General features: G+C 53.6%; 1 protein-coding gene across 1 annotated transcript; it reads left to right on the top strand.

The window, feature by feature from the left end:
* Positions 1–18,753: 18,753 nt before the first annotated feature.
* On the top strand, positions 18,754–22,745 carry PRSS57 (serine protease 57). The gene is made up of 5 exons (XM_077805430.1): positions 18,754–18,796; positions 19,624–19,795; positions 20,173–20,317; positions 21,658–21,918; positions 22,593–22,745. Exons 1-5 carry the CDS (start codon positions 18,754–18,756, stop codon positions 22,743–22,745), a joined length of 774 nt encoding a protein of 257 aa, XP_077661556.1.
* Positions 22,746–24,918: the final 2,173 nt, after the last annotated feature.

Raw genomic sequence — 24,918 nt, 5'->3', positions numbered from 1 at the left:
CTGCACCCATCCCGTGCCCGTGGCCCTTCATGTGGCCTGTGCCCAGGATCATGCCATAGCCGGTGATCACTCCTGTCCCGTCACATTCGGAAATCCAGCATCGTTTTATGGCATGCAACGAAATGACTCCCCAAGGGTCAAACCCACTGGAGGATAAGAGACGGGCCAGTCTGGCGTTCGGCCAACCCATTGGGGCTGGAGCAAGAGGATGGGCCAGTTCTTTGGGGCACTAGCCTACACCATGGGAGACACTTACCCGCTCTCTGTCTGACCTTGGGTAAGTCCCTTAGCTTCTCTGGGCCCACACCCCCCATCTGTACACTGGGGACAATTGGACCACTTTGCCCGACAGGGGCGCTATGAACATCAGTCTGGTAACAACTGCAAGGGGCTCACATACCACGGTGATGGGGACCATATAAGTAGCTAAACGGGACAGCAGGGGGCTTATGCATGCAGAATCCAGCACTGCTACCGACGGGGCCCAGAACGGCTCCTCTTGCTGGAGTCTGGACAAATTCCTGTAGCGGAAACATCTAATCAATAACCCCGCCATGAGACCCTGTGTTGGCAATAGGGGGACTCCTCTGATCTGTTTGCTGCTTTCCTTCCTTTGTTCCCTGCCTCCGCTGCTCACACACCTCTGGGCCAGACATTCACGAGTGGGGGGCTAGCCCGGTCCTGAGCTCTTTGGAAAATCCAGGATCAGATTTTCAGTGGAGCCTCAGGGAACGAGGCACCCAAATCTCAGTGCAGTTCACCCAGGGTGGTGGGAGGGGAGTGCCTAACTCCCTTGGGTCCTTTGAAAATCCCAAAGCTGGGCCTAACTGGGAGCTGAGCTCATCCGAAAGTCTGGCAAGCTGAGCACTCAGGAAATGTGGCCCTTAGTGCTCACAGCATCAGCTCTGCAGCGAGACTCCGGGGGTTCAAAGCCCAGCAGGGTCAACTCAGCCCCTCCTCAGCTGGGTCCTGACAGTGAGAAACCACCACTCGGTCCACTCTGCATGGACACTAATGAGCCTGGTACCAAAGCCATTTGAGCGCCGTGTGAAATGGGGTGCATTCTGTGCTGTCTGCCCTCTGCCCCAGAGCTGGCTGCATCCCAGTGGCAATTATTTATATAGACACCTGGGGATGAAGGATGCTACTGAAATGCAGCTTACCTCCCTCCTTCCTCTCCCATCAGCTGCTCCCGCTATTCACTGGTTCGCTGCTTTCCCTTCCCTTTACCACAACCTAGAAGGGCTCAGCATCCCTGATCCCCAAGCACCTGCCTTTCGGGGTGGGGGGGGGGGGTGAGAAGCTGGGGAGGGAGAGGAGACGGCCCCAGGATCCTGAAAGTGCAGGATGCATTAGAGTAGAGCAGAGTTGCCTGATGGATTCTCCAGCTCAGACATGGGCTGGGCGTGCCAGGAGAAAATGGAGTCTTTGAATATTTGATGCCAGACGCTCTGGGAGCCAGTTTGACTGGGAAATTACAGCTATTTCCCAATGGTTTCAAGGGCCTTGAGACACGGTGGTTTCCAGCTCCTCTCTGGTAAGAGAAGCCCCGCTCAGGCGAGGCCCTGCCTAGAAACACCCATGGTGTTTATGGATGAGACGAACTGCAGCTGCGAGCTCTTAACCCTGTCACCACCTCATTCAAGAACTCCAGACATGGAGATTAAGGAGGGCCCAATGTAGGGTGCTCGCCTCGGAGACAGGAGACCTGAGTTCAGATTCCTGCTCTGGCCCAGCTCGTGTGACCTCAGACAAGTCACTTAGCTGCTCCATGCCTCAGTTTCCCATCTGTACAATGGGGATAATTTCCCTGCCCCACCTCCCAGGAGAGGAGCTTTGGTGCTGTGGTAATGGGAGTGAGGTGTGTACCTTGGGGTAGCACAGAGTGTGAGTGCATGCATGTATGCACCCCTGAGCCAGCTTTAATCTCGCTAACTTGGGTCCTGGAGCAGTGAAGCTGAGGCAGTATGGGCTAGCCAGGGAAGTAATCAGGAAGGGATCTGGGTGGGCTCGCACAGTCTGTGCTGCCGTGGGTATGTCTACACACGGTGCAATCCCACCCTGGCATGGCAGCGGGGATGGATCCTTGGAGCGAGGTAGCCTTGCCTGAGTTTAAGACCAAGATGGGTGCTGATTTTTGGCAGAGCGTCTTATTGTTGGGGAACCCAACCAGAGACACCTGGGTGTAATTAGACGTGATGAACTCCTCGTGACTTCCACTGGAATTTCAGCTCTTCTGAACATGGGGATGGCCAGACGGGATCAGAATCACGGCCCGTCTAGTCCCTACAGGGGCCAGTGCCCACTGCTACAGAGGAAGGAGCAATAAACTTCCTGATCCCTAGTATTTAGAGATTGGCTTATGCCCTGAAGCATGAGGTTTCATACGTCTTCCAATTTTTACGCTAGCTTTAACTAGGATAAACTCTGAAAATGAACCCCTCCCCCACAACCGGAGGCCACAGTGGGCTGTTTCCCTGCAGTTCCTTTCCCTAGTATTGCTTCACTTCTTGGTTAGCTCCAGCTCAGACAAAACCCCGGGTTCCAGAAAGCTCAGATCCCTGCACCCACGGCAGCTCTTGCTTCTGGCTGGCCCTGCAGCCAACAGAGATGGAGCCAGATCAAAACCGCCCAGCTCGGGACTCCCTGACGAAGTTTAGATCCGGTGAGCTCAACCACACAGATCCATCCCCCAGACGGCTACTCCCTGCCAGGCCCAGAAAGAGCGGTGCCAGCCTTTTCCCAAGAGGGCCTGCGCTCCTTCGAGCTCTTTGAGGTTTGGGCTGCTCCGCTTCAGAGAAACATCCCGTCTCCCGGGTGAGCATATGAACTCTGAACCTTCCGTGAGCCGTCTGATGCCTTGAGCCACAACCCCGCACTTCCCAGGGCGAGGGAGAAACGTCCAACTGGAGGGACGGGGACTTGTCCGTGGCGGGGGGTTTACAGCTTCCCCTGGAAGCAGCTTGGGTCCAAACTCCTAGCCAGTTATCCAAAGCTAGCGCCTGGAGAGGCCGTGTGGTCTAAGGGCCAGAGCACTGGGCTGGGAATCTGGAGAACCAGGTTCTATTCCTAAATGTGCCCCTGCTGCTACGTGACCTGGGGTGAGGCACCCTAGCTCCTCTGCCTGCCTTTCTCCTCCCACCCTTTGTCGGTTGAGTCCTGTAAACCCTGGGGGGCAAGGACTGACTCCCACAGTATGTACAATGCCATGACAAAGGCCCTGGTCTGATCAGGGTGGTGAGGTCTAGGTGTTACTGTAATACAAACACAGCAACCCCCAGTGTTGAGCCTTTAGCTTGATCAAGATTTCCGGTTAGGAGATGGGATCAACCCTCCCCACCCCCACCCCCCGAGAACCCAAATCCTCAGACTCTGGGACCCGCCGTCGGATCAGTCCCTTTCCACATCAGATGGACAGTGTCAGTTTCACTCAGCTTCTTAAAACCTGAGTTAATGAATTAAATAAATAACCCACCAAATGTGACATTCAAATAAAAACAGGCTGGAAATGAGTGAAATGCAAAATACGCCACCGGCTCTGTTCAGCGGCAGGCAGGAAGTGCTGATCTGCCCGCTGGGCCCCCTCCCTCTGGGGCTCTGAACACAATTCACGGCTGGCCCATCTCCTGCTGTTCTGCCCAGGCTCTGGATCCCCATCCAGCTCTCACAGTTCCTCCTCCATCCACCACTTATGTGCCGGGGGGGGGAAGCCATCCATCCAGTTGTCACATCTGTCCTCGGCATAACTCCTACATCTGTCTGTCTGTGTCTCAGCAGGACTGGGTCATGAAATGGGGACCCCGCTAGAGGTCACAACCTCTCCAGAGGTTCATTGCTCCCCTGACTTCAGTAAAGGCTTGTCCATGTGGATCCAATGGACGATCCTGGTGCAGGAGACTCTAGACTCCATTGAAAAACCACAACCTCCCCGCATAGTTTCCAAGCCTTCGACGTCAAAAATCGCACCCCTCTCCCCCATATTAAAAAATGACTCTCTTCTCTGGAGTCACCAGTGGAGAAGGCGCAGGGAATATGATTCTAACGAGACGCATCGGTGCAGATGAGGTCAGAAAGGCGGAGCAGGGGACAAATCAGAGCAGTTAGAGGGGGAAAAATAAAATCTCCATTTACTTAACAGCACAAATGGTGCCATGAGGAGGAAAGAAAATACAGCATTGAGAAGCGCTCTCCAGGCCTTTGAGTGAGTGATGGAAAATTTTAACCAACCCCTCCCTGTGGTTCAAATAAACTAGGACCCAAATCCCAAACAACTGCCATGGCTTTACAAAGCTGGCATGAAACCTTCCTTCTAAAAGTCCCCAGAATAACCCCAGGCCCCAGCTACAAATCCAGACCCCAAATTCAGGAAAAAGCCCTTAAGGACGTGCTTAATTTTAGGCTTCTGCTGGAAAGCTAACAAAACTGGGCGTGTTTAGTCTTGAGACAAGAAGGCTGAGTGGGGACCTGAGAATAGTCCTCCAATCTGTCAGGGGCTGTTCTAAAGAGGGCAGGGGTCAATTGCTCTCCATGTCCACTGAAGGTAGGATGGAGAAGTAATGGGCTTACTCTGCAGCTGGGGAGATTTAGGATTGATAGGAGGAAAACCTTTCTAACTTTGAGGATAGCTAAGCTCTGGACCAGGCTTCCAAGGGAGGCTGAAATCCCCGTCACTGGAGGCTTTTAAGAACAGGTTGGAGGAACCCCAGTCAGGGATGGTCTAGCTTTACCTGCTCTCGATTCGGCGCAGGGGACTGGCCTTGGTGACCTCTTGATGATCCACATGGGAAAGTCCCTTCCAGCCCAACATTTGACGATTCTAAATGTCACTGACTTCAATGCTTAAGTGCTTCCTTGCGTTGGGGCTCCAAGACCAAGTGCTCCACGGTTCGAGAAACAAGACTGGGCCTGATTGTGAGGAACAGTGGGGAGGCTGGGTCTATGCAGCTTTGTGGCAAAGCCAGATGGAACATGGAGGCATCAAGGGAACCTGCCTGCAAGTTTTGGGGTTTACTCAAACTCAGAATGAACCTCAGGCTGAAGCGGGGCTCAAACCTCATGTGGCTCTGAGCCAAAAAAAGGCTTTGCCCAAAACCTCGCCCCAAACCACTGTGCTTTGCGGAACTTTGCTTTTCAGTGAATCCACCTGTAAAGTGGCACAATACTTAGAAACGGGCGTCTCCATGCCCTTTCGAGTGTGTGCCCGGTGGGGAAGGGGGAACTGCGTCACCTCAAATTTAGGTTTGGTTTTGCTTTTTAAAAAGACCAGAAAACATTCCCATCAAATAAAAATAAATAAATCCAGAGACCACAAGTGACAAACAACCCCCGCAAACACATCCCCCTGTACGCTCTGTAGCTCACACATTGTAATGCTGTATTAGGGTAGGACAGCCGGAGAGCGAAACTGACTAGGAATTTAAATGACCCCAACCAGACTATTTTCATTGCAGTGGGTCAGTTCGGGAGCACTGACTCCATTTCTACGCAAATCCCAGCTCTCTCTGGAGTCAGTGGCAGTTTTGCAAAGTTGAGAACTTCCAGATTTGGCCTAAAGTTTGTGCAGGTTTTTAGAAGGCGCATCAGGTACCCGATGGGCCAGGGCAGTCCTTTGGCCCCCACAATATGAAAAGCAAAATAGATCCCATTAGAGACCAAGTGATGGGGAAGACATGGCATCTGATGTGAATTCTGCTGGCACTCGGCCCGGGGCAAGAGAGGAAGCAGGAGCATCCTAACATAGGTCTCATTGCTGTGCTGATTGTGCTCCTCTTAGCTTCAATAGGTGCTTTGCCCCTGACTTCCAGTAGGCTCAAGCCTGCTAGCATCTGTTGTCAGAGGAGGGCGCTGGGGATAACGGCAGAAGCAGAGAGAGCAGCAGAATGCCTGTATAACATACTTGCAAAGTATACATCCCGTACACAGTGGATAAGAGCCTGCTATTGCTACCAGCCAAGAGAGAGAGGTTAACGTTTAGCTCATGTGGTAGAGGTCTGGGCTCTGGGTTCTAGGTTCAAGCCCTGCTGATAACCGGGTGGTGGGAGTTACCACTGCTCTTTCCTGCTCCCAGGAAGGCCAGACTAAGCTCCAGACAGCCACTTGTAACTTTCCCTCTCAGATACTAGAAGCTGGTACATTTATAATCTACCTGCAGAGGCAGCCATCCCCACGTGGAAACATCTATCAACGCACCTGCATGACCCCTGTCATCAGAGTATCTGAGCCCCTCACAGTCCACAGTATATTTATGCTCACAGCACCACTGGGGGGTTGAGCGAAGCTACTGCCCCAGTTGTACAGCTGGGGAACTGAGTCACAGAGAGGCTAAGAGACTTGCCCACGGTCACCCAATATGCCTGTGGCAGAGCTGGGCAATGAGCTCGGCTCTCCCATATCCCCAGACAGGGAACTAATCACTCCACCATCCTTCCTGCCTCAGGAAAAGCAGGGCAATTTCTCCCTTACTGCCGCAGGCCCGATTCTCCTCTCACACACAGCAATGCAAACCAGAAGCAACTCCCCTGTCAATGACACAGTTACAGTGGTGTGAGGTCAGGCCCGGTCTCTCTGAGTGTAGGCATGCATCAACACCTGTGTGTGCAGATAATGCCTGGAGGAGCATCCTCCGTACACCCAGGCGTATCATCCACGAGTTGACTCTCAAGACCCAACTAAGTCAGCCAGTTGGCTTTAATAATAATTTAATCTGAATAATGCAAAGTACTCCACGTAGGAAGGAAAGTACTCCAGAGGACTCCACTTAGGAAGGAACAATCAGTTGCACACATACAAAATGGGAAATGACTGCCTAGGAAGGAGTACCGCGGAAAGGGATCTGGGGGTCATAGTGGATTACAAGCTAAATATGAGTCAACAGGGTAACGCTGTTGCTAAAAAAGCAAACATCATTCTGGGCTGTATTAGCTGGAGTGTTGTAAACAAGACTCGAGAAGTAATTCTTCCGCTCTACTTCGTGCTGATTAGGCCTCAACTGGAGTATCGTGTCCAGTTCAGAGCGCCATGTTTCAGGAAAGATGTGGACAAATTGGAGAAAGTCCAGAGAAGAGCAACACAAATGATTAAAGGTCTAGAAAACATGACCTATGAGGGAAGATTGAAAAAACTGGGTTTGTTTAGTCTGGAGAAGAGAAGACTAAGAGGGGACATGAGAACAGTTTTCAAGTACATAAAAGGTTGTTACAAGGAGGAGGGAGAAAAAGGGTTCTTCTTATCCTCTGAGGATAGGACAAGAAGCAATGGGCTTAATTTGCAGCAAGGGTGGTTTAGGTTGGACATTAGGAAAAACTTCCTGTCAGAGTGGTTAAGCACTGGAATAAATTGCCTACGGAGGTTGTGGAATCTCCATCATTGGAGACTTTTAAGAGCAGGTTGGACAAACACCTGTCAGGGATGGTCTAGATAATACTTAGTCCTGCCTTGAGTGCAGGGGACCGGACTAGATGACCTCTCGAGGTCCCTTCCAGTTCTATGATTCTAATCCCTGTCATCCTTCTCTAGCATCACAGGATCTCACAGCCCTTTACAAATATTACTGACTTAATCTACACAGCTGTGCCACAAGGCTGGACTGTATTAGCCTCATTTTACAGGTGGGGAAACTGAGGCAGAAACTTAGCCCCAGAAGCCCTGGTTGGTTCCCAGTCTCCTGTTCTAACCACTGGACCCTACAGCCCTTCCCAAGCTGTAAATAGAACCCAGTAATCCTAATTTCAGGCCCCTTGCTCTAATCACTAGACCCCACTCCCCGACCCAAGCTGGGAATCGAACCCAGGAATCCTGGTTCCGAGCCTGCTATCCAGCCCACTAGACAATGCTCCCTCCTACCACGGGTGCTGTCTGCAATGGTGGGGTTTTGCAGCCTACGTGCTAGTTTTTCTTGCTGAAGGAGAAACCACTTTAGACATGCCACGGAGTTTTCCCAAAGCATCAAGCTTGGATTTGCCGAGGCCTCCTATGGCCAGGTATCCAGCCCACAGCAACCCTCAAAAACAGGGGCTTCTAGCCCATTGGCTACTCAGCAGGCTGATGCTCCTCTGCCAGCTGGAACAGGGGGCTCTCACGTTAACAGGCATTAAAGCCAACTGAGCTGCAGGTGCTTATGGCCTGGCGCCAAGATCTTGGGCCGTGGAAATGCTCCCAGGACATTCTCAGCCCGGGCATGGCTGGGATCTGAGGAATCCATGGGTATCAGAGTTTACAGTCTATCCACACACTCCCCCCAGCCCAGTCTGGCTTCCAGCCATTTCCTGCAGCAACTCCTGCTCCAGGAGGCTGGGACTAAAATCACCATCAACTCCTGCCATCCAGCGCTCGGACCCCACTCCCTGCAGTGAACCTCTGCGGCCCTGTGGATGTTGCCAACTCCCCATAGCTAGTTCTCCTGCCCCACTGCATGAGGTGCCTCCTGGTAGAAGGTGTCAGGACTGGGGTAGCTTGGAATGCCTCCGGCAGCTAATTAACCTGTCCTGCTCCTGACAGTGCCTCCTACTAGCAGAGGCTGAGAGTGGAGAATCTGGGAGCTCCTACCCCATGCCACACAGCGCCTCCTGTTGGGAGAGGCTGGGATGGAGTAGCTGGGGGCTCCCCATGCAGCCAGCTCTCCTGCCTCCACCCCCTGCAGAGAATCTGTGTTCAGGCCTCAGAGATGCATCTCAAATGCCTCCCCAGGATCCAGCTTTCCCCCCCGCCACCAGCCACTGACCAGATGAGCCGCCTCCCGGTTCCTTTGATAGCTCCGAGGGAAGAATCAAAGGCTGACAGCGGAGGGAGGGTGGCCAGAGGAAGCCCCGGGACACCCCCTCTTGCTGCAGGCCCGGCGGGAGCCACCCGAACGGCAAGCAGACGGCTGGGACCTGTTGAGCACCTGGCATCTGGCTTCCAGATGGTCAGTCACCAGTGCTGAGACAGGGGCCGCCCCGGAGGAGCCAGGAACCCAGCGGAATTCCACCGGTGAGCTGGGCGCTGCTCGCCAAGGGCTGCCAGCGCCTGACGGTGAACCACGGCAGAAGGGGGCAGACCGGGCACTGATCCTCCACTGCCACAGGAAACCCTGTTGCTCGTCCTGCCCAGGGCTGAGACCTGAGCAGCTGAGGCAGGGGAAGGGGGGTGCTAGTTAGAACAGACACACCAGCACCAGCCACTCCGGCCGGTTACCTGGAGCACCGAGCCGCGGCAAGCCCGCTGCGTCCCCTCCCAGGTGATTACGCCTGGAGCCAGCGGTTCTGAGGGGACGAAGCTGCTGGAGTCCTGCGGGGGAAACACAATTCCCAGGCCCATTCGGGGCCGCCAAGCCGTGTCCCTCCATTGCCTGATCTCGCTGCTTCTCCCCCCTCCCTCCACCTGTTGTCTTTCTAAACACGAAGCTCTTTGCAGCAGGCACCCACATCTCCTATGGGATTGCCCAGCCCCCGACTCAGCACGGCCCTGATCCTGAGCCTGGTTCTCCGGGCCCTGCGTCCATATGCAAACAATAAGGTCAGCATCGCTACACCACAGAGGCCCTGTCTATGAAGAGGCACGGCACGCTCGGATTTCTGAGTCACTGCACAAATATCCAGGCAAGGGCGGGGGGGGCATCTGCACCCTCACATGCGCCAACCCCCACCCACCCGTGATCACGCCGACCGGTGGCAACACGTCAGACAGGCCCTCCCGCTCCTTCTCCCCAACCCGCAAATGCCCAGGGCCGTGGTTAGAGAGGAAGATCCCGCCACACTCCCCACCTCCCCCAGCACGCAGCCCCCTGGCTCCCCGGCCTCGTGGAGCCCAAGCTGTCACCTTGGCCAGCAGGACCAGCAGAGGCAAGGGGGAGGTTGTATCCAGGTGGAGGGAGAAGCCAGCCCCGATAGGCCAGCTCCTGAGAAGAGGCCGGGGCATCGTCAGCAGGAGATGAGCCCTGAATCCAACCTCAGCAGGCTTTGACGGATGGATGCGGGGGGACAGGGTGGTTGGCTTAGTGGGGAGGGGAGATGCTATATAAGGCTATATAAACAGAAGGCTATATAAGTACCTAGACAGACAGACAGATGGCTGGATGCACCCGGTCTCCCCATAGCCTCCAACACATGCCCGGGGCCGGAGTAGGGGGAAAAGCGGTACTTACTCCATTTTCCCAGCCTCTGCAATCCCCCAGCTGCCTCACCCTCTGGCTCGCAGCCCTGCGCGGATCCAGGCGAAGCTCTGGAGGGAAAGGCAAACGCCAGCCCTGGGCGAGTCCCCCCCTTGCTGTCTCTCCGCTCACAGGCAGCAGGCTGTGGGAGAGGTGGCAAGCGGCTGGTGGCCGTTCAGCATCCACAGCTGTGTTATTGTCCTGAGTGCGGCTGGCTGGCGGTGGATGGCTGAGCTGGGGATGTGAAGGGATTTTTTTTTTCCCTCCCCTTCCCCTTCTCCAGCATCCTAACAGCACCTTCTGCTGGGCGTCGCCTGTCACTGCCGCTGCTCGGAGAGTCTCCAGGAACATAAGGCTCAGTGGAGACCTTGAGCAGCGCCTGGACATGTTCAATAAGGAGGCTGCATCCCTTCCAAGTGCCTGACAGCTTGTGAGCACCAACCCAGACCTGGCTCCCCTGCATCCTGCAACCTGCCGGGGCAGGGATGGACTCACGGAGCTAGTAGGACTTATTTCCCGCGCCGCCTCCCCCCCCCCGATCCCATTTCCTTAAAATCCGTGTGTCTCCAAATTCCTAAGCAAGCTTCACATGACAGCCTGCAGGTCCGGCCTTGACTCAGCATGGTGCAAAAACAGCCTGCTCGGTCTTACCCGCTGCAGGGAGAGGGGACGGAAGGGGGGACTGGGGCATTTCGATTTCTTTACAATGACCACAGCTGCCGTTCTGAGCTCACCTGGGAAATGTGGTGGTGTTGTTCTGAAATGAAAGTACAGGGCTCCTTGCATCCCCAGCGTGCTTTACCAGCCCTATCCGGACAGTGCTAGAAATGCAGCCAGCTCTGGGGTGGAGAAACAGGAACTGAGAAGGAACCCAGCGTGCTGCATCATATTCGTACAAAGTCAGAAATACAGCCAGCTCTGGGGTGGCAGTGAGGTAGCCAAAACCATGCACAACACAGGGGGCGGGTGAGGGGAAATTTTGGTTAAGCAAACAGGGCAAAGCTCAGCTCTCCCGCAAGTCACCATCAGAACGTTATATTCTTCACTGCTGAGCTCTGGCCTGGGGCTCAGAAGAGCTGGGCTGCATTTCTGACCTTGCTAGTTTCCCTGCATGGCCTTGAGGAAGGCTCTTCCCTTTTCTGGGCCTCAGCTTCTCTGTGTGGAACACAGGGATAATAATCAGGGCCTAGCACAACGTGGCTCTGATCTCAGTTTGGGTCTCTAGGCGCAGCTATTATACCAATAATCATCCAAAAAACCATTCCACAGGAGGGAGGAGTTGACCCTTTTGGGATGTGAACCATGGGCAACTGAAAAAAAAAATGCTTAGACCATAAAGCCACCTGCAATGAGTAAGGGAAGCAATGTGGCCTAATGGACAGAACACTGGGCTGGGACTCAAGAAATGGAGGGTTTATTCCCTGCTCTGCTACTGAAGACCTCAAGGGCTGAAATGTAGAGCAGGCTTTGGAATTTCTTCAACTATACAAAAAGGATCTGAAATTTGCATCCCACACGAGGGGCAAAAATGGTAGGGAAATTCTCCAGACCCAGCTGGATGAAGAACCGCAGTAAAAAGGTTATTAGGAGTAAGCAGAGAGCCTGTAGGGAATGGAAGAAAAGATTGATCAGCAAAGAAAGTGACATTTTGGAGTTAGAAAATGTAGGGATGACGTGTGAATTGCTAGAAGCCAAGCTGAATTAGCGCTTGCCAATGAAATGAAAATAAATAAGAAGAGGTTTTTTAGTCATAGAAATATAAAGAGAATAAGGAAGGCTGAGGTTGGGCCCTACGCAGTGTGGATGGGAAGGAGATTAAAGATAATCTAGGTATGGCCTCAACACTAAAATGAATACTTTGCCTTGGTTTTCAAAAAGGATGATAACGTGGAACATAGGCATGAAGGCAGGACAGTTTATGGAAATGAGTGTACAAAAATTGAAATGACCTCCTGAGGTGAAAGAAAAACTTAAAGCACTTAATGAACTCCAATCAGGGCAGGGCAGATCATTTCCTTCCCAGAATACTGGCAGAACTGGTGCACGAGATTGCGTGTCCGGTAGTAGGGATTCTTAATAAATCTACCTATTTGCAGGTAGCACCACATGACTGGAGAATCGCTAATGTCAGACCTATATTTAAGAAAGGGGGAAAAATAAATCAGGCAATTACAAACCTGTTAGTCTGACCTCAGTAGTATCCAAGGCTTTGGGACAAAATTATAAAAGGAAAAAAATATTAAAGAGATGGAGGTAAGCAGGAAAGGAGATGGAATACAACCTGGGTTTATCAAAGGTAGATCATGCCAGCCTAACCTGATTCCCTTCTTTGGGAAAAAAGCTGATTTTTTAGATAAGGGAAAGGCAGCAGATCTAATATATTTGGCCTTTAGTAAAGCATTTGACTTGATACCAAATGGGAAATTTTTCAAAGTGGAGAAGAGGGGGATTAATATCAGAATTGTAAACTTCATAAGAAACTGGCAAAAGGGGAGAAGGTAACAAGTTGCTCTGAAAGATGAATTGTCAGACTAGAGGAGTTCCTCCAGGATCGGTCTGGGGACCAATTCTATTCAATATTTTTATTATTTACATCGGCATAAAAAGTAGGAGTGTGCTACTGACCTGTATTGCCAATACAGAGCTGGGAGGCATCGTCAATACAGGGGAGGATCGGAATATTATACAGGAAGATCTGGATGACTCTGAAGACTGGAGAGACAATGGTATGAAATTCAGCAGTACCAAGTGCAAGGTCTAATAGACTTAGGGTCTAATAAGAAGAATTTCTGCTACAAACTGGGGCTCATCGGTTGGAAGCAACAGAAGAGAGAGAGACCTGGGTGGGTGAGTTGATCACAGGACAACTATGAGCTAGCAAATGAGATGTGGCTGTGAAAAAGGCAGATGCAATCCTAGGATGTATCAGGCAAGGCATTTCCAGTAGAGATGGAGAAGTATTAATGCCATTGTACAAGGCCCAGGTAAGACCTTGTTTGAAATACTGTGCACAGTTCTCGTCATCCATGTTCAAGAAAGATGAATTCAAACTGAAACAGATGTGGAGACAAGCTACTAGCATGATCAGGGACAGAGCGGGAGGGGGGTCCTATCTTATGAGAGGAGCCAGAAAGAGCTTGGCATGTTTAGCATAGCAAATTGAAGGCTGAAAGGGGATGTGATCACTCTATATATACATATATATATATACAGGGAGGTATATACCAGGGCCAGTGAAGAGCTATTGCAGCCACAGGACAATGGTGGCACAAGAACAAATGGGTATAAATGGGCCATGAACAAATTCAGGTTTTCCAACCATCGGAGAAGGGAGGTTCTGGAACAACCTCCCAATGGGAGTTGTGGGAGCAAACAACGTAATCATTTCTGAGAGAGAGCTGGATACATTGGTGAGTGTGACTGTATGATGGATTTGCTTGAGATGGTAGGGGGTAGGGCTCAGCAACCCTGGGGGGTCCCCTTCTGGTTTATGACTTGAGTTCCTAAAGCTCATGCTTCAGGGCTTTAGTTGGCCACTTGCAGGGGGTCAGGAAGGGAATTCCCCTGCCCCAATGTATGGGGGGTGGGGGTTGGTCTCCTTCCTCTGAAGCATCAGGGATAGCCACGGCTGGAGGTGGGACACTAGATGGGGAAGGCCAGGGCTCTGAGGTGGAACCAAGCATTCTCTCTCCCCTGTGTGATGCTGGCTGGGTCTTGCTCACATGCTCAGGATCTAACTGATCACCATATGTGGGGTCAGGAAAGAATTTTCACCCAGGCCAGATTGGCAGTGACCTGGGTTTTTTTTTCCACCTTCCTCCGTGGAGCAGAGTGGCAGGTCACTTGCTGGGATTACCTGGGTACATCTCCCTTAACCAATTCCCTGCCATTGCAGGGACCTCGGGCATTGGTGCCTGTCACTCTTCCTGGGGCACAGAATAGTCTAGTCTCTGGTGGGCCATAATACTTTGATCTAACTCCTGTTGTTGGGTTTAGTGTGTGGCAGGTAGCTGGGTGGATGCTGGTGGCCTGTGATAACACAGGAGATTCTGCTAGATGATCTGGTGCTCCCTTCTGGCCTTAAATTCTAGGACAAGCTGGGTGAGGGGCACTTCAGAACGGCTTCTGGCTTTCTTACAACCCTGGCTCTCTCTTGGGTTGGGTTTTTTTTTGGCCTGCCTGCCAGTGCATCTCGTTCAAATAAACTGGCCTGTTCGAAAGGCCATTCCTTGTTTCCACTTTTGGCCACCATTTAGAGGAGGGCAAGAGGGATAAGAGGGGAGATTAATGTTTGGGGCCCATAAAGAAAGTTTTTGCTGTTTTTTATTTTAAAAAGCTAGGAAAGAAAATAGCTCCCTGAGCTCCCTTGTCCTTCCTCAGTGGGTTCCTCCTCTGGGCCAGGGCCGGCTGGCTCTCAAAGAGGGTCTGCATCCTCCATGCAGCCCTCCTCAGTGAGTTTTGTCACTGGCAGCTGCCAGGAGTCCCCAGCAAGTGCAACCACGAGCTCCGCACAGAAGCAGCAAGGCTGGAGGGTGAGGTCTCAGGTTTTTTGGGGCCCTCCCTTGCTTTCTGGGAGGACTGCCCGAGTTCCTTCCCTTGCACCAGGCATTGCTGCTCATTCCAGTTGTGCCCCGGCTGCTGCATGCCCTCTGCAGCGTCTGGCTTTATGTCTTTCATCCTGTGTTTATTACACCGCTGTTTGCACTGCCCCTTCCCCCCACAGGCCGAGGAGGGCCAGGATTTCTTTCCTGGGCCAGGCAGCTGTAGCTTTACACCGACCCATGGGCTAGCAGGGAGAAAGGCATTTCAAAAACACGCAGACAATTTTAACTTCTGCTCCCTGGGACCCGAACAGTCGTTGTTAGAGGGATGGAGTATTGTGGCTCTGCTCCTGGAGGGTTGTTTTTGCCACGACAGGTAACGCTGCATCCACCAGGGCCTTCTACCGGTGGGACTGCACCGAGAGAGGCAAGTTCGGCCACAAACAGAGAGTTGGGGCCCCAAACTGGCCACGGCTGGCGAGCGCGCCCAAAGAGGTGCTGAAATAAGGCAAGTTTCACCCGGAAAACATTGGCGTTTTAGTAGTAATCAGCAGAGAGCACATGAAGTCTGATCAAAACTGCAGCAAGTTCTCCGAATGGTCGATGGGCCCCTGCTAGGCCTGCTTCTGCTCCAGCTGTCTGGAGTCCCTGTCTCCTTCCTCTCCGTTTTCCTCCCCCCAAAGCCACATGGTGGAGAAGGGAGGCACGACCTGGATCCTACTGCCCCTACAACAGGGGTGGGTGGCTAATGCTCCGGGTGATCCCAGCTGGGCCCCATTTGACCTCCCCAAGGTAGCAGTCCCTGCTTTGGCTGCTTGTCTTCCTCCTGGAGGGACGATGGCTGCAAAGAGACAATGGCCCAGGGTAAGTCAGGTGCCGATGGCTCTCAGGTGATTACTAGCCAGCACTGGGGCTCAGCCGACAACCTGGCGGAAGACAGACTCTTCCAAGTTTTTCTGCTGGACCGTCCCCTGTGCTGACTGGGTATTTACCCCTCTACCCTTCGCCTGCCAAGTGCCCTGGGGCAAGGCAAGGCCTTTATTTCCTCTCCCACTCCTGTCAATTTAGACTGCAGGCCCTCTGGGGCAGGCTCTGTACTCGCTAGGGTTATACAGAGCACCACGCACAGTGGGGCCCTAGCCTCAGCAGGGGCATCCAGCTGCTCCCGTGACATAAGCATTATAAGGCTACTGGATGTCCGCTCTCTCCCCCATTGAAGACTGCACCTACAACAGTGCCCAGCTACAAATCACAGCCCCACCTTGGCTTGCAATGCTAAGGTCCGTCCCCGCCTCCACCACTGTGAGAGCTCTCCCGTCCCCCAGTAGCCACCCATCTCCCCAGGGCTGCTTGGGGGGGCTTTAGTTTCCTCCCGCAGAGGACGGCCCTTAGCAGGTGCCGGTGGCTCCTTGGGAACTGAAACCATCTAAGGTTTGAGGAATGGAGGGTGCGTTTGTATGCGGCACCCCTGGCCTCTACTGGAGGGAATCAGAACTGCTCAGCGGCCTGCGAAAACCGGCAGACCTGAGTTCTGTCCCCACCGGCACCAGGGTGGCCCCGCAGCCTGCAATTCGACTTGGCTGTGGGTGCGTTTATAGTATCTAAACAAACCGCTTTGGCTGAGCGCGTACTAAATAGTGGTGTCTCTGCCAGCGGGAAGCTGAGCCAAGATGCTCTACTGAGCGCTTGGATCTACTTATGACCTTGCTGGCTGGATACTGTGTGAACCCAGGGGAAGTGGCAGCCGCGGGAGAAGAGAGAAATTTTGGGTGCCAGGAAAGTCTGGGCTTTTTTTTCCCCCCTCAACACAACGGTTTCCTTTAAGAAACTGTCTCAGGAAGCAAAGATGGTGAATCTCAAACCACTACTAGGGTTGGGAAATCCATATGGTGAAAGATTCAAGCCTTAAGTCCAGAGCAGGAGCCTGAATTACTCCACTTTTACAGGCCTAAGAACACTGGATGAATTTGAATCCAATTAGCAGAGATAGGATCAGCGCTCCAAATCACAAACCCCTTCCTAAACGCTGGCAGGAAAATCCTTTGCACACTTCTCCTGTCTCTATAGTGGGCTGACCCAAACACCTGGATCTGCATGTGAGTTTAGAATCGGGATCCAAATTTCACAGCTGACCCTTATCGCTAGAATGGGCTGGACCAAACCCTTACATCAATGGGTGGGGTTGGAGTCTGGAGCCAAATTTCACAGCTGGCCCTTATCTCTCTAATGAGTTGAACCAAGCTGTCAGATCTGCAGGTGCATTTGAACAAGGAATCTAAATTCACACCAGGCCCTGATCTCTCTCATGGAAATAAAATTCTGGGTCTGATCTTCTTGGGGAGGATTTGAAATTTGGATCTCAGGTTTGTCCTGTGGGCCAAACATATAAAATTCTTCCACTGTAAGAGCCAGGAGAGCATCTGTGTAAAACCGGCCTCTTTGTACCCCTCCCACCTGCTCTCTGAGGTCCCCGATTCCCAGGTGCACACTTTATCATGTGTGCAAATACAGGGTTCCTCCCCTTAGCTTGCAGCCTGTGTGCAGCTCTGGCAGAGCAAGCCGGACTCTGTCCTGCATCACGCTTGTGGCCAAGTTCTGACTGCAAAAGCTTTGGTGCTGTGGAGGTGAAGCTGGCAGGATGACTGTCCACTTCCAGCTGACATGTGCAGAAGTCACCCACTGACTAGATCTCTTGGAAGCTCCATGGGTGTGGCTGGCTGGGGTCCGTGGCAATCTTGTCTCCCTAGTTTTGATCCCTGTGGTCTTATTCCCCATTTTTATCCCAGCCCCTACATTTTGTTTGGAGTGGGTTTTGCTTTTTTTTTAAAGTAAAACTGAGCCAAACCCACCAAGTCGCACCTGGGTTTGGGGGGGAAACGCACAGTATTGTTGAGCTGTGGTACTGCAGTGCTATGGAAAGTCTTAAGAGGTCTATTCTACCTGTTCTAGCATCTCAGAGGGGCATAAGTATCAGGGCCTAGATCCTGAGAATTATTTAGACACCTAACTCCCAATGCGAGTTAGGTGCCTAAATACCTTTGAGGCACTGGGCCTATGATCTTAATTTTACAGATGGGGAAACTGAGGCATAGGGAAGGGAAATGACTTGGCAAAGCTCACACAGCAGGTAAGTAGCAGAGGTCAGACAAGAACTCAGGCATCTTGTGCCCCAGACTAGGACCCTAAATACTAGGCAATGTGGCCTCCCATAGTCACATGCTTTTTAATCATTATTTATTTGTATTACAGCAGCAGCCAGAGAGCTCAGGGCCTTGTTGGGCTAGGCGCTGTACAGACATGCAGGAAGAGACAGTCCCTCCCTCCGAGTGCTTAGAGAGGTTGTTTTCCACGCAACCCCATACACTGGGCCAGGCTCACTTGACACACAACCAGGGTTGTCTTGAAACTCAACCCGGCCTCTCTCCATCTCAGGGGTTGTCCACTAGAAAATGGGCCTAAAGCAGCCCTCCCCACCTGGGCTCAGGGTTCAATTCCTGGCAGCCCCCAGCTGTCCTTGGGACAGTCCCACTCGTGGTCTCAGTCCCCATGTGTAAAATGTGGGTAAGAATTCTATGTCTGTCCTGTCTGTTTCGATTGCGAGCACTTTGGGGTGGGGACTGTTCCTTGCTGTGCATGCGGGCAGGACCCGGTGTAATAGGACCTTGACTTTTCCGCCATTCCAAGGGCAGACGGGATCCCTGTGATCAGCTAGCTCCTAAGTAACATATCTGCAGGACCCCTTTGCTGGGGCCTCTGCGCTGCCTGATAACACATCCGCTCCCTGCAAAGGCACAGAGCCCATGCCCTCTTTGTGTGTCTAAATTGCCCCCCTGAAGTTGCATGAACCCTGAGGTTTCTCCCTTGTGGCTGTTACCGCAGGGGCTGGGGAGAAGGGATTGCACAAGCCCGCAAACTGAAGAGGAACCAAGTCCCGCAGGGCAGGCCGAGAGCCTAGCAGCAACCTAGCTGTGTGGGATAGCGGCACCGCAAGGCCCTCCCACGCCCTCCGGGCTTACTTAACCCCCAGAGCCTCAGCCATCAGCACTCACCATCCTCCCCCAGCGTGCAGGAGCAAAGAGAGCCGTCATGGGGAGCACCAGCCTGCTGCTCCTTGTGCTCATCCCGGCAGGTAAAGGAAAACAGACTATGATGCCCCTCCAGGGGAGTAGGGGCTCAGTGGGGAGGACCCATGAGGCGAGGGCGTCTGAGCACAGACGCTCCTGGGCTGAGCAATTAGATGCTGAGAAGCGGCAGGGCATAGGGTCTTGAGACAGCTGCGGTGGGCGGCTATGTACAGAAAGAGGAAGTATGGCCTAGTGGTTAGTAAGTATGGCCAAGCTGGGGCTTGGCAGAGCTGGGTTCAATTCCCAGCACTGTCCCAGATGTGCTGGGTGACCTTGGGCAAGTTGCTTCAGTTCTATGCCTCAGTTTCCCCTGTGTAAAAGGAGGGATGATAGCCCTGCCGCCCAAGGGGGTGTGAAGAGAAACGCTTCAAATGTCAAGCAGCGTTCTGACAGTGGCCATTGACTTCAGTGGGGCCAGGATTTCCCCCCATGCCCCTGAGCGTAAGTACCTCAAGAGAGGTCTGATCTACTGCCCTCCGTCTGGGAGCCAGGCAGGGCTGAGCTTTAATCCCAGCATCTTCCCCATGACCTTGGATGCACTTAGGGCCTGTGCCTTAGGCTGGGGGAGAGATGTCACCTCCCGGCCTATGGGCACAGCCCCTGTGGAAGTGAATGGAGCTGCGTCCAGTCGGAGTTGACCCCGAGGGGGCGACTCGTCTGAGTCAGGGTTGCATAATCCAGCCCCTGGTGCGTCTCCCCAGTGCTGTGACACAGCCATTCCCAGAGCCCCGTGGTTCCCTGCCCCTTTGGGAATCCTTGCTTTGCCCCCCCATCCCCCAAGATCATCCATTTTCGATGGTGGATTCTTCCTCCCGCCCCCCCACCCAAACAGCTGTTTGGTTTGGGACAGGTGCCCTGGGGAGCTGGATTATCGGGGGGAATGAAGTCAAGCCCCATTCCCGGCCCTACATTGCTTCCATCCAGCTGGATGGCCAGCACGTCTGCGGGGGATTCCTGGTCTGGCACAAGTGGGTGATGACGGCGGCTCACTGTGTGATTCCCAGGTAAGTCACGGCACTTTGGGGGACCCCATTTGGCCATGATGGCTGCATTCCCCTAGGATGTGAAATAAACCCTGCTCCCCTGACATTCACTGCAAGGGGTGGAGGATATCCTGCCCCACTGCTCAGCTCAGGGACCTTCCCAGGAGCCCTCAGCCCAGCCCAACAAAGCCTAAGCACCTAGTTGAAATCTCTACCCTTGCTGGGGACACAGATTCAAATCCCAGCAGGGGCACCTCAGCCCCTGCCCCTTTCAGGTGGGCATGCCCCCCATTTCGTGCTCCCATCCCCTTATTTTCTCTGGCCTGTTCCTGGCTCCAGCCCTGTGCCAGGCAGGCCAGCCCCGGGTTGATTTCAATCCCTCTCGCTGTGCGTTTCAGACACTCCCCCTCCTTGCGTGTCGTGCTGGGGGCTCACTCCCTGAAACACCAGGAGGCCTCTCAGCAGATCTTCAGCATCCGGGAGTCCATCATGCACCCACACTTCAATGCCCGGACGGTCCACAATGACATCCGCATGCTGGAAGTGAGTTGCTCTGGTCACAACAGGAGTTTCCTTAGATCCCTGGTGGAAACAGAGAAGCTCACAACCTTGATGGAAACCTTCAGCGGCTCCAAAATTCTCAGAGTTTAGAGAGAATTTTCTTTTCTTTTTTTTTTTTTTTGGGGGGGGGGCGGCGGGAAATCAAACTCGCATCTTCTGTTCCTTACCCTTCCATCCTCCACCCCCACTGGGAAATCAGGCTCAAATTTCCCCCGGGTCTGATGACCATACTAAAGCCAGCAGAGGTCACAACAGGGCTGAATTGGACCCACTGCAGCAAATGCCAACCAGAGGGTTAAATGACTAATCTGTTGATGTCACGTTCACATTAAGAGTGCAGCCCACAGAGCTGGGAGGCAGGTATTTGTGTGGGGCGCAGATCAAAGCCGCTCAAAGCTGGTGGGTTCAAAGGAACGTGAGTGGTTTGCATTGGCCTTAGGTGAGACTGTGGAGGAGGAGGTGAAATACAGGGACAAAAATGAAGTCGGTTTCACTGTCATGTTGCAATCCCGGCTGTCCCCAGCCAGGGCCTGGGGTCCCCTGGGACACAGCAAGGGGCATTGCTGATGGCAGCCACGGGACAGCCCGACATAGTTCGGCGGCAGCAGGACAGAAGCAGCCCCAGTACCAGCCCCTGTCTGCTGTCTGAAGGTGGCACAGGATTCGGGATGTGGGTCAGAACAGGAAACGCAGCCCTGGGCGGAATGGAAAAATCTCTCCCCGCCACCTTTGCAGTGGAATGAGGGAGCCTCTGGAGAGGAATAACTAAATCAGCCACTAGGTGGCCTTACAGCTCTGAAAAAAAATAAATTTAGCCCTCTGCAAGTCTGGGGGCTTTAGTGGAGTTGCACCCGCTTTCCAGCCAAGCTGGATCTGGCTCCTGGAGTGTGGAGGAAGGCAGGGAGCAGAGGCTCTGAAGGATGGATGGCTGCGCCATCGCTGGCTTGACCCGAACCCTGCAGCGATCACATTTGACGGGTTCTCTTTGCGTGACTTTGCGAGTCAGCAACTTTAGTAAACGGGAGCCGCTGGGTTGCTGCTTTCAACAGCGTGTGATGCTGAGACAGGCTCCTGTGCATTCGAAGAGGCAAAACCAGAGCTGGGTGTGTGTGTGGGTGTGGGTGTGGATAAACCAAGAAATGGGACTGTATTTGTATCACAGCCCCCCAGCAGTGATTGAACCCAGGGCCGCGCCTGTCCTGCCAGCTCCACTGGCTAGGCGGGGCAGCTATAGGCTCGTGAACCTCTTTAATTCAGCCACGAGCACGAGACAGACGCCCCCCGAGTATTAACATGGGTCACGTTTGCTCTCGTCTCCCCAGCTGAACAAGTCGGCCATCTTTACCCAGTTTGTGAAGCGGATCAGGCTCCCCCAACCCAACACCGACCTCTCTCCCGGGGTTGTCTGCAGAGTGCTGGGCTGGGGCGACACCTCCAATTTTGGCACCATCCCCACCGAGCTCAGGGAGACCAAGACGACCATCGTGGACAGGAAGATCTGCAAAGCGCTGTGGGTGGGTCACGTCAACGACGATATGTTGTGTGCGGCCAGCCTCAACAGCACCCTCCAGGGGGTCTGCTCGGTAAGCGCCTTCTCCTCCTCCAGGCGCCCCTGCGGAGCCCACGCTGCCAAACCCAGCTTTGGAGGGAAGCCTGAAGCTGCTTCCGGCGCCAGTCCACAGCTGGTGCTGTGATCTTCCCCACCGTAGTGCCTTGTCCGTGCCAGCCATGACCCCTGCAGGATCAGATCCATGCCCGCTCCGATTCCAGCACTGAAGTTCTCCACCTGGTTCGGTCAGTTCCAGCCAGAACTCCGAGTTTCCTTCCAGCGCCCAGTCACCCAAGTGGTTTTTAGACTTCAGTGTTGTGGGATAGTGCCCTGTAGGACCCCAGCAGTGTGGCCTTTCACACCCAGCACAACACCCATCCATGCCTGGTAAGGCTACTGCCACAGAAACTTTCCCCACACTGGTGGCTTGCTATCTGGAGTGCAGGCAGCAGCGCTGTGCCTCTCGAGGCCAGGCCAGGAGTCAGGGGAATAGGGAGCCAGGGAGAACCCCAGGGTCTGTCTGCGTCCAGCAGCCTCCTTCAGTAAAAATCCCCTTTATATTCACTGCAGTCCAGACCTGACCCTTCTCTTCTGCCTAGGGTGATACAGGGCCAGCTCCAGGCTTTGTTTTGATTTCCTAAGACTTTCCTCTTCCTTCAGACTTAGCTAGTCTCGTCCTTTACTAACAGGTTTCCTCTTGCATTGTAGGGTGATTCCGGGGGCCCCCTCGTCTGTGGGGGCAGGGTACATGGCATAGTCTCCTTCTCCGGGCAGAGGTGTGGGAATCGCAGGTACCCAGACATCTACACTCGGATTTCCAAGTACATCTCCTGGGTCCAGGATGTGCTGAAGCGCTTTTAATACTGGAGATGAGAGCTGTGGGGGCTCCTTGTGTGACAGACATTCTGAAGAGGGGGAGTTGGGACTGAGAAAAAGAGGGAGGGATCTTTCTCTATTGGACAGTTAACATGCATTTCACTATAAAGTCTATGGGGTTTGGTGTTCAGGATGGGGGGAATGTGCATCAGGACTCCTGCGTTCTATTCCCAGTGGTCTAGTGGCAACTAGCAGTCAGGGCTTCTGTGTTTTATTCACTTGCCCACTGACAGCTCTTGGGGTGAGTCCCTTCCTCACACTGTGCCTCAGTTTCCTCATCTGTAACATGGGGAGAAAGGTACCTCCCTCACAGGGCTGTTGAGCGCCTCATGAGTTAGTATCTGTGAAGTGCTTGGAGATGCTCAGGTGAAAGGGGTAGACAGGTGATGCCCATGATCTTGCCTGAGATATTTCAGGACAAGCCTAGCTCTCTGGACCCACAGTTCCCTGTCCTACGCAGCCTCACAAAATGGGTGTACAGAAGGATACATGCCTTTCCCAGACTGCCTGGAGGATCATCACCTAATCCACGTATGCTGCTTGATGTAATACAACAGCCCAGGTGGGTCAGCTGCACCCAGGATTGAACTTGCAACCTTTGGATCTGAGCGCACAGGCCTCTATGGACTGAGCTAGAAAAGCCACCTCTGTGTCCACTTCACAAACCTCTATGTAGCCCAGCCACTAGTGGTGACACAGATCCCCACTGTCGGCCTGAGTTACACCGAAGCCCTTTTCACTGTGCTGTCCCAGACAGCCACCCCAAGGCAGCGTGGGCCCCACTCTCACGCTGATCAGCATCAAAGCCTCTGGGCCCGCAACGCTGGAGCGTTCCACTTACACACCTCTGCCCAGCTGGCACCTGAAAACCTGGCTGAGGCTGATCCATCCCGTTACCTCCATTGACACCTGCCCTGTGGTCTAGTATCCCTCCAGCCATCACCCTGCAGGGACAGAAACGCTTCGCTGGGAGAAGCTGGAATGGCCATCACTGCTTGCGCCTCAAAAACGGGTTCCTCCCCGAGCTCGGGCCCCGTTTGTTTGCCTCTGCTGCCTTTGGAGATTTCCAGCCTAAGGAGGCAGCGGGGTGGAGCTACAAACAAGGAGCCTGCCCAGGCCTCTCCCCAGCCCTGTGTGCAAGAGGCAGCCACATGCTTGGTCCTTGCAGCCCTGGCATGCATGGGGTGAGCCCTCTGCACTAGTAGGAATTGAGGGGAAGGGGTTCATTGCACCAGGATAGCTGGGGCACCCAGTCTGGGCCCGTAGCTGGGGCAAGCCTTGGAGCAGATCCTCAGGAGCACTCTCCAACTGCACTCCGTGTTAGGGGGTGGGTGCACCTGAGCCGGGCCAGGGGTCAGTGGATCAAGGGGGCAGGTCTCACCTCTGGAGCCAGAGTAAGAGCCCGTTGGTATGCCCGTAGGGCAAGAAGGGACCTGCTGCTCTCTGGTCTGCCAGCAGGGGGCGTATTTGGCTGCATTACTTACAGCCCGATCCAAAGCCCACAGAACTCAGCGGAAAGAGCCCCAGCACACATCTACCCTGCAAGGAAAGGGGCCGGGATGGAGACAGCCTCGCGGCATCAAGGACGAGCACAGGCATAGCCTGCGAATGCGACGACGTAGCACTTGTCTGGCTGCGGCTAGGGGGCACTATGCTGCTAGAGACACTATTTCAGAGGCGACTGACGCCCCCTCCCTTTGTAACCCGTAAATAACCTCTGGCAACAGTCAGGGTGTCAGGTTAACCGCTAGCCCATACCCCCCTTCCACACCTAGGTATAGAGCCAGCAATCCTGCCCCCCCAATCCTGCTGAAACCACTAGATCACACTGCCTCCCCCAGAACTAGCAACAGCTGGAGACTATACACCTGTAGCTATTTATCCCTCAGAGGACCCAAACATGATAGGATACTTGGCCCGGGGAGGATAAGTTGGTGTGTCAAATTCTTGCCTTCTGTCCCGCCCCTCTCAACTTCTCTCTGCAGTTTCCGTTGCTTTCTCCTTCACTTCTTGACTTAAACTGTTGGTAGTGTTCCGGCAAGACTGTTAAACAGCTGCCACCTTCCACCCCAGAGGTGGGTGCATCCCAGTGGCGGACAAAATGATCAGTATTTCTTACTTCTCCCAGGGTGGGGGTGTGCAAGTTAATGGGCTCATG

This window comes from Eretmochelys imbricata, chromosome 25, assembly GCF_965152235.1.
Source record: "Eretmochelys imbricata isolate rEreImb1 chromosome 25, rEreImb1.hap1, whole genome shotgun sequence".
Lineage (NCBI taxonomy): Eukaryota > Metazoa > Chordata > Testudines > Cheloniidae > Eretmochelys > Eretmochelys imbricata.
Note: the sequence above shows the minus strand (reverse complement) of the source record. Positions and strands in the feature narration are given on the sequence as shown.

Excerpts from the sequence above, each read along its gene's own strand:
- PRSS57 (XM_077805430.1), top strand. The coding sequence starts at position 18,754 with ATGGGGAGCACCAGCCTGCTGCTCCTTGTGCTCATCCCGGCAG. Across the intron at positions 18,797-19,623 it reads CCTTGTGCTCATCCCGGCAG|CTGTTTGGTTTGGGACAGGT; the intron begins GTAAAGGAAAAC and ends CCACCCAAACAG. Across the intron at positions 21,919-22,592 it reads CCCTCCAGGGGGTCTGCTCG|GGTGATTCCGGGGGCCCCCT; the intron begins GTAAGCGCCTTC and ends CTTGCATTGTAG.